We start from the raw sequence: 12,167 nt of genomic DNA, 5'->3' as shown, positions 1-12,167 counted from the left end.
AATGGACAGCTCAGACATCAAGATAACAATATGAATACATCACTCATCCTCAGAACTCACCAGCAAGTCAATGGAGGTCAATGTGTGGTTGGCATTCATGAGAGAATAGGTCACTTGATAGACGCCATCATTCGTTTCACTATTTCCATAGAAACCGATGCCAATGCCAGCACTGACGGGAGAAAGTAGAAGAGTTATAGAAGCATTGCTGTAGATCCCATGATAGCATTCACAAAGAATTAATATACACTGTTTAAATGTCCCAATTAACTGGTATCTCTAATGGAATTTATAAGTGGCTCTGCCTGACTCTCCTAGGAGTCCGTATCTAGGTCTGTCTTGCCCAGAATTTTTAGTCTAAAAACAAATTCTTCATTTGAAATACTATTTGTCTGAATTGTGGATAGTGAATGACATTTTTTTGTAATTGTATTTATCAACCAAATACATAATTTGTGACTACTTAAATATAGGTACCTTTAAAGATGCACCGACATATAGAATATATTTTACTAACATTTCCCTTCCCCCTAACAGAAACTGTGTCATGCAGTCGTAATTCACATATCTCCACCTGGAGCGTCTCTCAATGGCACAGACTTGGTGGTGGTGGTGAGAGTGCGTCAGTGGGAGGAGCAATCACAAGCCACTAACACAACACCCTCGGGCGGCATTTATAGATGGAGAGCTATACTGATTTGCAAGTTGTGTATTACGAACCCCAGGGATATTCGCTATACTGTATGTAGCAGCTCCTAGAGATCTGCTATTGGCCAGAAAATGTTTTCTTGGGTGGTGGCGCAGCTTTGGTACAGCAATGTACCAAATATTAACTGAAACGATACACTTACTTATAACTAGAGATGAGCTGGTCCAGTTCTCAGAGAACCGGAACCACCCGAACTTCCAGATCCGAGGCGAGAACCGAGCTAGGCTTGGGTATTCCCACCTGACTCGGATCTGAAAACGAGGCAAAATGCGTCATCCCGCTGTCTGATTCTCGCGGGTTTTGGATTATATAAAGGTCCCCACGATCACCGCCATTTTCACTCTGGCTTTAGAGAGAGAAGCTAGCAGATGTAGTTAGTCACTGTCAGTCACTCAGTGTTTGTGTCCAGTCGGGGTCTTGGCCTAAAGGCTGCTGCCGTGTTGTCCATAAAGGGGCTTAAAGTGCCCACACACATAGCGATATTTTACCCGATCTGGCCGATTCCGACACATTGGAAAGACAGATCGTGTAAAATATGGCCAAATCCTGAGTAAATCGTGAGTCCCCAATCACGATCACGATGTGATGCGCGTCCCCGCTGGTCACACATCGCATCGTCAGATCTGCCGTGCAGTAGGGCAGATCTGACGATCTAGGACCCAATGCACTGTAAAAGTCTGACTGCAGGAGAGATCATATGATGATTGGACACCAAATCGTGTGCAGAGCTGCCGGGGAGAGTTTCAAGGGAAATCGTACACAAATCATACACATCGGCTGATCGTGTGCAAATCACTATGTGTGTGGGCACCTTTAGACTGCAGTATATAATGATATAATGGGGGGCTTCCTTCAGTGGGTGCTGCAGCTGCTGTGTCACTTGTCCTGTCAATTAACTGTGGCTGCTGCTGTGTTGTTGTCCTGTCCATCAGGCTAGGGCTGCAGTCCATAAAGGGGCACTTTGTTGCCCAGGGGGGGGTGCTCTGTCAATTAGGGGTAGCTCTTCCCCAGTGTAAAAAAAATAAAAGTACTTTTTATTTTTTGTGCATTGGCAACTTAGCTGCGCTATTATTGTTCGGTGACACTGCGCTGTTTATTGTCCACGTATTTGTGACTCTGTAGGTGGTCTGTACGCACTCGGCACGGGTGCTTTGTTGTCCATAAAAAAAGGGGTGCCATCTGTATTGTTCATCAAGGGGCTGCTGCCTCATTCAGGGGTGCTCTTCCTCAGTGTCCCAGAAAATAAAAGTGCTGTTTTTTGTGTGTGTACGTTAGCAACTTAGCTGCGCTATTATGGTTTGGTGACACTGCCGGCCAGACTGCAGTTTATCATCCACATATTGTGACACTATAAGTCAAAGCACAATGTGTTATTCTTATTCATAAATAATTAATGTTTTGACACTGTAAGTGGTAGCGCAGTCTAATATTCAACTTTTCACTTTCCTCAATTTTGAATAAATGATTAGTCTACACACCGACTACAAGACCACAACAAAGTGTTAAATAACATGTATTATATATAAAACATAATGACATCACTGTAAGTGGCAGCGCAGTGTGTTATTGTTATTCATAAATCTTGTGACACTAAGTGGTAGCGCAGTGTGTTATTCTTATTCATAACAATATAATCTCATGACACTGTCAGTGGTAGCGCAGTGTGTTATTCTTATTCATAAATAATTAATCTTGTGACACTGTAAGTGGTAGCACAGTGTGTTATTCTTATTCATACATAATCTTGTGACATTAAGTGGTAGCGCAGTGTTATTCTTATTCATAAATAATTAATCTTGTGACACTGTAAGTGGTAGCACAGTGTGTTATTCTTATTCATACATAATCTTGTGACATTAAGTGGTAGCGCAGAGTGTTATTCGTATTCATAAATAATTAATCTTGTGACACTGTAAGTGGTAGCACCTGCTTCTTGAGAAAGACGTGGTATACGGAGAAACGTGTTGAAGGTACAGGTGCTGTTCCTGCTTCACTGTGCTATACTTGTCCTCACTGCCCTTTGAATTGAAGTCTATGCATGGGACTTTACTAACATGGAACCTTTGTCCCTCTGGATGACCCGCCTAGCTTGGCCTGTTTCATCTACTCCGCTACCGCACGTCAACTGGAGCACTGTGATTTTGTGCCGGTCTGCCAGCTACTGTACGATCAGCCAACCTATGAGCAAGGCTCCCTTATACAGCGTGAGTACTTGCTGGAGTTTTCATCTGCCGCCAGCATTAACACAGCGGGTCTGCTGTCCGCTGATACAGGTAGCCATTAGTGCGGCATGTTTATCTGCCTAAACCACTGGGTGTGAGTTCTTATCTTCCCAGTGAGACTTTTTCAGCAGCGTGAGTTACCTGGAGAAGCTCCCGCTTGCCGCCGGCTAATACACTCCATATTGTTGAAGCCGGATGGTTGGCTGAGGCCTAAATTGTAAAATTAATATCTGAAGACGCCATTTTAGGTTGCCCCTGACGACGCCATCTTGCGTCGTCAGAATGAAACCATTGTGTGTGATGCTAATATGCTATTATTAGCATCGTGCGATCGCATTGCTACCGCATACTGTTTAAAATCCTATCATACCCCATACGCACAAAAACACATATAATCAGTGATGACAGACATGTCTGATGGACATGTTTGTGACAAATAATTAAGAATACACAAAGATACTGTGAGTGTTTGCTCTTTATATTGATACAGTGTGTCTATGACAATTGAAGTATAACACAGACACTGATATGCTAAATGTAGATTTGGAAACAATAGTCAGACGTTTAGCCATCGTTTAACAATTGTAGGCCTTGTATCCAATGTTGATGTGGTTAAGTAGAACTAACAGTTGTATTCTGGATAAACATAGGAGAGCCTTTTGTTAAAATTATCAGTTTGTTTTCCAAAGCTTGCTCCATCTATGAACAGGACAAACCCCATTGTCTGTCATTCTTTTAGTTCAGACAGAAGTAATATTAATAATAAGCAGTTTGAAGCCATGTGTATATATATATATATATATATATACATATTTATACACTTAAACGATCACATGGGTATCCACAATGCGTGCACATATATATATATATATATATATATATATACAGTTGCATTTGTAAATAGAAACACACTCACAGCACATGTTTTGGTCTGTAACACAAACCCTGCACACAGCGCACCTTTTTACACTGCATGTAGACACACAATGCATACTTACATATAACCATAAATATACATGCACTCGTAAAAGGTTCCTGCACCTTATGGTTTATATTAAAGTTATTAATTATGATGTAAAATGCATGTATTTGATATTAATAGTATACAACATGAAAGACATGGCATGTTTGGTACTAAACTGACACACTGTTTATTTCCAGATATCTGAATCTATCAGCGAGGGAGTCGCATCTTGCTTTCGATGGTTATGGAATATAGGAAATTATTGGTTAGAATGCATTCTGTATGTAGTGTCTATTGATTGGTTAATTAAAACACACACAAAGAGCCATTGGAGGGCTGAACTACCATGTACAAACTGACCTATGACATAAGAACCAAGAGGAAGAACCAATGAGATTATGCCAACTCGTTCCTATTGTATTGCCTGCTCTCTGTAAGGGTATATATTCAGGCACTCTGTATTCAGTAGTTAGTCATCATATTCTTTCTTTTGGCTGAGGCTTCACCTTTGATGCCGGAAATCTGGATCCAGAGTGCCTGCATAATGTATCGACTGTACCTTATTTCTGTATAATCCTTTGCGCTAATTGTATTTAGATCACAGCGTGTAACTAAATGCTTTTTATGTGAATAATAACTTTTGTGCTTTGGAACCACACTCAAAGTCTGGAAAGCAATTATTTCATATGCGAACGCTAAACAGTGACATTTAGGTATATAGATCATTAGGAATTCATAGTATCTTGGTACCCAAGGACAGTGATTAAGTGGAGACATTGGATATCTATTTATCCCATATTTGTGAGTATACTATCTCAGCATTTAATCCAAGTCAGGGATGGGGAACCTCTTGCCCAGGGGCCTTATAAGACCCTCGGAATCATTTGGTCTGAGCTTTTGTCTGCTAGCCTCATTTGGCTAGCAGGGTGCCTAGAATGGCATCCTGCAGCCAGAATCTATGCAGCAGTGCCACTTGAAGCGTCCTTAGGATGCTTCAGATGGTCACACCATTGCCCTTACAGCTCTCCGGAGCATCCTCAGGATGATCCGGGCATGCTGTAATCACCAGCGATTGTGGCCCCGCCCCTGTGTGATGTCACATGGAGGGGGCATGGCCTGAACCAGGCTCGCAAATAATGATATATATATTTCAAAATGGCCCTCGGCAGGAAAAAAGGTTCCCCACCATTGATGCAAGTGGACAAGAGTCCAGACACTTATTAGAGTGTATTAACACAAGCAACACTGTGTCATTTAAAGCGTGTTCAGCATTTATGGAACACTAAGTAAAGTGTCTTCTAGACCGCAGTGAGTCAACTAAATCCTATTTCAAGGATTTCCATAGTCGTGCACAAGTAAATTGACCTATCTGAATGATAATCCACCCACGGGAATCTTCAAAATATGGCCTGTGTTTGGTAATTAAGGATATAGTTGACTCACTGCGGTCTAGAAGACACTTAAACACTTGCTCTTGAGAGTGAAAATGGTGTCAGGTCTGCCTTAACAATAACCGCAGTTTCCCTTTAAGCCAAGACATTTCTGTTCGGTGAGTAAAGTGTTAGAATGTGATTCCTTCACAGCCTTAAACACTGCATAGAATTAAATGACACGCCGATTCTCTCGCACATCCATCCTCGATGATGTAATTGTAGATCACATTCTTATGCATCTGTCACAAACAATGTGGGTGGAACAGATGGTAAAAAGTCCTAATCTGATGGGATTTTATCACACTTACCTAAAACATCCTGTGATTGCTAACCTTAAAATGAGCAGGATAATAATTCTCACCTATGTTGCTGTCGGTAACCTGTGATATAGGAGATGCTGCACATTAACAAGTTTTTATTCAGCAAGATAACAAAGGAAAACATCTGCAGCATTTTATACTGGTTCCTTTGTGACGGGTTGGGTATGTAATACCACCAGGCGAAAGCACGGCGGTTAAAATCCAGACACCGGAAGGCCGGCAGACGAAGATCCCAACAGGAGGTAAGTAGGCTATCCCTACCCCTCCCCCTCTAACCTTCCCTTAGCGGTGCCAAACCCTAATTCCCCCCCCTAGTGCCTAACCCTAACCTCCCCCCAGGGGTGCCTAAACCTAATCCCCCCCCCTGCACCCTAGACCTAACCCTCCTATCCCTAAGTCCCCCCGGGAGTCTCTAAACCTAACCCCCCACAGCTAAGAGCTCCCGACGCCCGGCTTACTTATGTTTGGTGTGCCGGGCATTGGGATTTCAGCATGGGGCTAATGATAAGCATCAGTATTTAAACGCCTATCTTTAGTCCCATGCCGGGCTTTCAGTGTCGGGAAGTCGGCAGCTTCCTGACTACATTCCCTTTGTGACATTATTAAAGCTTGTGGCTGACAAACTGTATCTGTTGCTCTATTTTCCAGAAAGTGCTTTTAAATAATTATTGTCATTTACACTCAGTGGCCACTTCATAGACACACACTACAGCCACTTACAAGTTCCACCGACTGACGCCTTTGCTTTTCTCGCTAGTAGCTTGGTGGAGCATGGACTGGACTCCACACCTCCTGTAGCAGAGGTTTATGCCTCAACCACCGAGGCTGCTCTGTAAACCCCCCCCCCCCCTTTTGGTCATGCAGCGTGGTCTCCGACCTGCGGGGTCCTGCTCATGCTGAAGGGTCACTGGCAGCTATGCGATCCCTCACTGGTTTTGTCCCTCTCACCTCCCACGGCTACAGAGGAGATCTGCCATCATCTCCCTCTGGCAGTTCAGTTGCTATGCTAGTTGTTGCCCTTGTTCATTCACTCAATCATCTCTGCGTCAGACAGAGGCACCCAGAGATACACATTCACTGTGGAGGGACTTTTTGAGCGCACAGTAAAATGGCATGCAGACATGGTCAAGTGGTTCAGTTGTTGCTCAGATCCATAGGCAAACGCAGGGGGGGGTTCCATCTGCCTGGAAACCCCCCTCCCCAGCACACACATGACCACAGTAGAAATAGTAATATAATAGAATTATGCTAGTGTTGCATGTTCTTCTCAGTATCACAAATGAAATAATTAGCACCACCTGTGGATCTTTTAACATGTATCAGACAGTAATAAATAACCTGTGCACCAACTAGGAGATCTGGAAAACATGCACTATTAGGGATGCACTGCTAGAGAGCCCAATATGTACATATATGTCCAGGGCAGTGCTAGGTTCTTCTGCTGCTCCTCCAGGCTCCCGGACTTGCTCCTATAGTCTGGAATGGTGCTCACATCTAATATAAAAACATCCAGCTCAGGAAGGATGGCCCTACTGCTGCATATAATGGCTTATTTTGATCGCTGGTCCTGTATATGCTGGAATTAGGATACACAATACACTTTGTATGACGCATAATAAAACTGGGTGAGTACTAATTCTGCCCTCTTCATGGACTGGCCACATTCGCTCTAAAATCAAGCATTTGAAACCCCCCCTCTAAAAATCCTGTGTTTGCCACTGAGATCACACACCAAAATTGAAACTAAGTGGCTTTGACTGTGGAATGAATGTTGGTAACAAAAGGAGCAGTTGAGTATCTCAGAAACTGTTTATCTCCTGGGATTTTCATGCACAACAGTAGAGTTTGCAAAGAATACTGTAGTGCACAAGATAAAGGGGTCTATTTACTAAGTGTGATTCATACCGATTCCCATGCCTGTGTATAAGGGATGACTATACAGTAATGTCCACATCTAATGCAGTCTCTGCTGGGAAAGTTTATTGCAAAAAAGTTTTGACCCAGAACAAATGTGGCTTTATAGCAGTAATTCTGCTGCAGAAAATGTCTCATGTCCTACACACGTCTAACTGCTTACAGTATTGCAGCTGGCATGTAAGCATTTTTTTGATGTGTACACAGGACAGTACATGTGTGCAGTATAGTGGTCCCATGACTGACAATTTCAACTTATTAAATTCTAAAACCCTGGATACAAACTGTAATGTACATCAGATTTACATGTCTGATAAAGAGCAACACGTGTACGCGAGTGTGTGTGTATGTATCATGTCCGGCACGATATGGTAAGCCGGGCCTGTGCCGCCACCGTGTAAGGAGCACCACTAAAGTGGGCACTGTGTATAAAGGGCACTACTGTGTGCTGTAATATGAAGAAACAAAACTACTGTATGGTGTAATGTGAATCAGGGGCACTATGTGTAGTGTAATATGTATAAGATTTTTTTGCAGCGCGCACTGTCCCTTTATAAAGAATGGGAGGGAGGGCACAAATGTATAGTTTGCAGGGGGGCGTCTAACACGCTAGCACCGGCCCTGACTGGACTGTATTATGATCCTTCCTTATCCTCCTCGCAGACACCGGCACCACTGCGGAGGAGCTACTGTGGTCTCGTGAGATGATGACATCATCATCATCATCTCGCGAGTCTCTCTCTTGGACTGGGAGGCGAGAGAGGAAGCAGCACTGGAAGCTACCTGGGTGCGTTGAGACTAATGATGGCCTCCCCGTGTATGTGTGACCGGGGCCTTGGTAAGGTAAGCTGCAGCTCTCCCCACAGTGCGTCACCTTCACCAGTCTGTGACTCTTATATTTAAATATATAACATGTAGGTTGCATTGCACGTGTGCTACATCGGAGGTTTGGCCTGCTGGGTGGTGAGCTATTTAAGTCTGTTATTCACTTTTGTATTACTGTATATGCTTGATAAAAGCGCTGATTAAAGGCGCTGAAACGTCGCTGAAACCAGCTAAGTGTCCGCATCGTTTGTTATCCGGAGTGCCGCCATTGGTTGTAGTATGTGTCAGTGTATCCCCGTTTGGAGGTCACAGTGAGGAGGGCACCCGGTCCAGTTATACAATATACCTGTGAGTGCCGGATCTTGGAGAGTTATTTATATATATATATATATATATATATATATATATATATATATATATATATATATATATATTAGGGGTGAGCGGGTTTGGATTTCTGAAATCCGAACCCCCCCGATCCGAGGCCGATCCGAGTCAGGCTCGACTTTTCCCGCCTGACTCGGATCTGAAATCGAGGCAAAACGTCATCATCCCGCCTTCCGAGTCTCGCGGGTTTTGGATCCTATATAAGGTACCTGCGTCGGCGCCATTTTCTCACTCGGCTGTGGACAGTGAAGAGGGAGGGTGGGAGTTAGGGCTGGCTGGGCTGTGTAGTGTAGTGTAGTGCAGAGTAGTGTTGTGCTGTGCTGTGCTGCTGTTGTCCACTACTTCAAAGTCCATAGGGGCTGGCTGTGTTGTGCTGTGCTGCTGTTGTTAATAGGGGCTGTGTCCACTACTTCAAAGTCCATAGGGGCTGGCTGGACTGTGTTGTGCAGTCAGTTCTCCATAGGGGCTGTGTCCACTCCAAAGTCCTGTGCAGTGTCCCAGTCCTAAAGGGGTGCTGTAGTGTTGTCCAGGGGGTGCTCTGTCCATCAGGGGTGCTCCCCCCAAGTGCTAAAAAAATAATATTTTTTGTGTGTTTGTGAATTGTGTGCGCAGTAGCCGCACGTGCATCAACAAAGTAGTGCCAAGCGTGCGCCTGTGTCATAAGTAAAGGGCCGGCTGGCTTGACCGTTAAAGGGTGCTGTAACCCCCAAAGTACACTCCAGTCCAAACCAAAAAAATAAATATTTTCTGTGTTTGTGAATTGTGTGTGCAGTAGCCGCACGTGCATCAACAAAGTAGTGCCAAGCGAGCGCCTGTGTCATAAGTAAAGGGCCGGCTGGCTTGACCGTTAAAGGGTGCTGTAACCCCCAAAGTACACTCCAGTCCAAACCAAAAAAAAAATTATTTTCTGTGTTTGTGAATTGTGTGCACGTGCATCAACAAAGGAGCAGAGCCAAGCGTGCGCCTGTGTCCCATAAGTAAAGAGCCGGCTGGCTCATTTCTTAAAGGGTGGTGTAACCCACAAAGTGCACTACTCTCCAGCAAAAATAAAAAAATATTTTCTGTGTTTGTGTGCGCTTTAGCCGCACGTATATATCAATATAACATAAATGGAGGACCAAACTTTTTCCGATAAAAATAAAATAGGGAAAGATCAAGAACCACTTCCTCCTAGTGCTGTTGCTGCTGCTGGGAGTTGTTCATCATCCCAGAGAGGAAGTAGGAACATCACTACTTTTACTCCAACAGTCCCTAGCGATGAGGATGAAGTACGACAGCAGTCATCCTGAAGCAAAACGTATATCTGAGGCCTTGACTGCTATGTTGGTGTTAGACGTGCGTCCGGTATCCGCCATTAGTGCAGTGGGATTTAGACAATTGATGGAGGTAGTGTGTCCCTGGTTCCAAATCCCGTCTAGATTCCACCTGCATCCTCAAAGCAGCAGCGACAAGCGTGCGTCTGTCTGTTAAAGGGTGGTGTAACTCTCAAAGTGCTCCAAACAATAAAAAACTATTTTTTTAATGTGTTTGTGACTTGTGTGCGATGTAGCCGCACTTGCATCCTCAAAGCAGCAGCGACAAGCGTGCATCTGTCTGTTAAAGGGTGGTGACACCCTCAAAGTGTGCTACACAAACAATAAAAATATTGTTCTTTTTTTTTCTGTCTTTGAGAATTGTGTGGGCTGTAGCTGCACTTGCATCCTCAAAGCAGCAGCGACAAGCGTGCGTCTGTCTGTTAAAGGGTGGTGACACCCTCAAAGTGTGCTACACAAACAATAAAAATATTGTTCTTTTTTTTTCTGTCTTTGTGAATTGTGTGGGCTGTAGCCGCACCTGCATCCTTAAAGCAGCATCGACAAGCGTGCGTCTGTCTGTTAAAGGGTGGTGACACCCTCAAAGTGTGCTACACAAACAATAAAAATATTGTTCTTTTTTTTCTGTCTTTGTGAATTGTGTGGGCTGTAGCCGCACTTGCATCCTCAAAGCAGCAGCGACAAGCGTGCGTCTGTCTGTTAAAGGGTGGTGACACCCTCAAAGTGTGCTACACAAACAATAAAAATATTGTTCTTTTTTTTTCTGTCTTTGTGAATTGTGTGGGCTGTAGCCGCACTTGCATCCTCAAAGCAGCAGCGACAAGCGTGCGTCTGTCTGTTAAAGGGTGGTGACACCCTCAAAGTGTGCTACACAAACAATAAAAATATTGTTCTTTTTTTTTCTGTCTTTGTGAATTGTGTGGGCTGTAGCCGCACTTGCATCCTCAAAGCAGCAGCGACAAGCGTGCGTCTGTCTGTTAAAGGATTACATCGGTGACAGCATCCAAGTAGGCATGTCAGACTGTCCGTACCTGTACTGGCAGGAAAAAGAAGCAATTTGGAGATCCCTGTACAAACTGGCTCTATTTTACCTGAGTTGCCCCCCCTCCAGTGTGTACTCCGAAAGAGTGTTTAGTGCAGCCAGGAACCTTGTCAGCGAAAGGCGTAGGAGGTTGCTTTCTCAAAATGTGGAGAAGATGATGTTCATAAAATGAATTATCAACTCTTCCAGGGAGACCAGCCTCCAGAACGTACAGAGGGACCTGTGGTTGTGGATTCCAGCGGGGACGAATTAATACTCTGTGAGGATGAGGATGTACACAACACTGAAGAGGGTGAGGAATCGGTGGATGAGGAGGATGAGGACGACATCTTGCCTCCGTAGAGCCAGTTTGTGCAGGGACAGATTAATTGCCAGCTTGTTTTGTGGGGGCCCAAACGAACCAATCATTTCAGCCACAGTTGTGTGGCAGACCCTGGCGCTGAAATGATTGGTTTGTTAAAGTGTGCATGTCCTGTTTATACAACATAAGGGTGGGTGGGAGGGCCCAAGGACAATTCCATCTTGCACCTCTTTTTTGTCTTTGCATTATGTATAGTTTGGGGCCGAGTTTTTCAAACTGCCATCCTGTCTGCCACTGCAGTGCCACTCCTAGATGGACCACGTGTTTGTGCCGCCCACTCGTATCTCTTAGCATAGTCATCCAGCTACCTCGATGCAACCTTTTGGACATAAAAACACTATTGTGAAGTGTGAGGTGTTCAGAATAGACTGGAAATGAGTGGAAATTAAGGTTATTGAGGTTAATAATAGCATAGGAGCAGAAAAACCCACAAATTCTGTGATTTTAGCTGTTTTTATGCTTTTTTTCCAAAAAATACAGATCCAAAACACAAAACCTAGAACCCAAAACACGGAAGGGTGGTTTTGGCAAAACCAATCCAGATCCAAAACACGAAGAAAGATCCAGATCCAAAACCAAAACACAAAACACGAAAAGTGGCCGGTGCACACCCCTAATATATATATATACACATATATATATCTATGTGTGTGTGTGTGTGTGTGTGTGTATATATA

The 12,167-nt window shown here is 44.0% G+C and overlaps 1 protein-coding gene across 2 annotated transcripts in view; it reads right to left on the bottom strand.

The window, feature by feature from the left end:
* The window catches only part of TTYH1 (tweety family member 1), a 201,824-nt gene that overhangs the window by 71,214 nt on the left and 118,443 nt on the right, over positions 1-12,167 (bottom strand). For both annotated transcript variants that reach the window (XM_088450912.1, XM_088450913.1), the window contains exon 3: positions 61-172. In XM_088450912.1, the coding sequence (XP_088307038.1) occupies positions 61-172 (112 nt within the window). The remainder of the gene's footprint in view (positions 1-60; positions 173-12,167) is intronic.

The sequence above is a fragment of the Taudactylus pleione genome, unplaced genomic scaffold (assembly GCF_031769625.1).
Source record: "Taudactylus pleione unplaced genomic scaffold, aTauple2 ptg000535l, whole genome shotgun sequence".
In the NCBI taxonomy this organism is placed as follows: Eukaryota; Metazoa; Chordata; class Amphibia; order Anura; family Myobatrachidae; genus Taudactylus; species Taudactylus pleione.
This window is presented reverse-complemented; position numbering and strand designations above follow the sequence as displayed.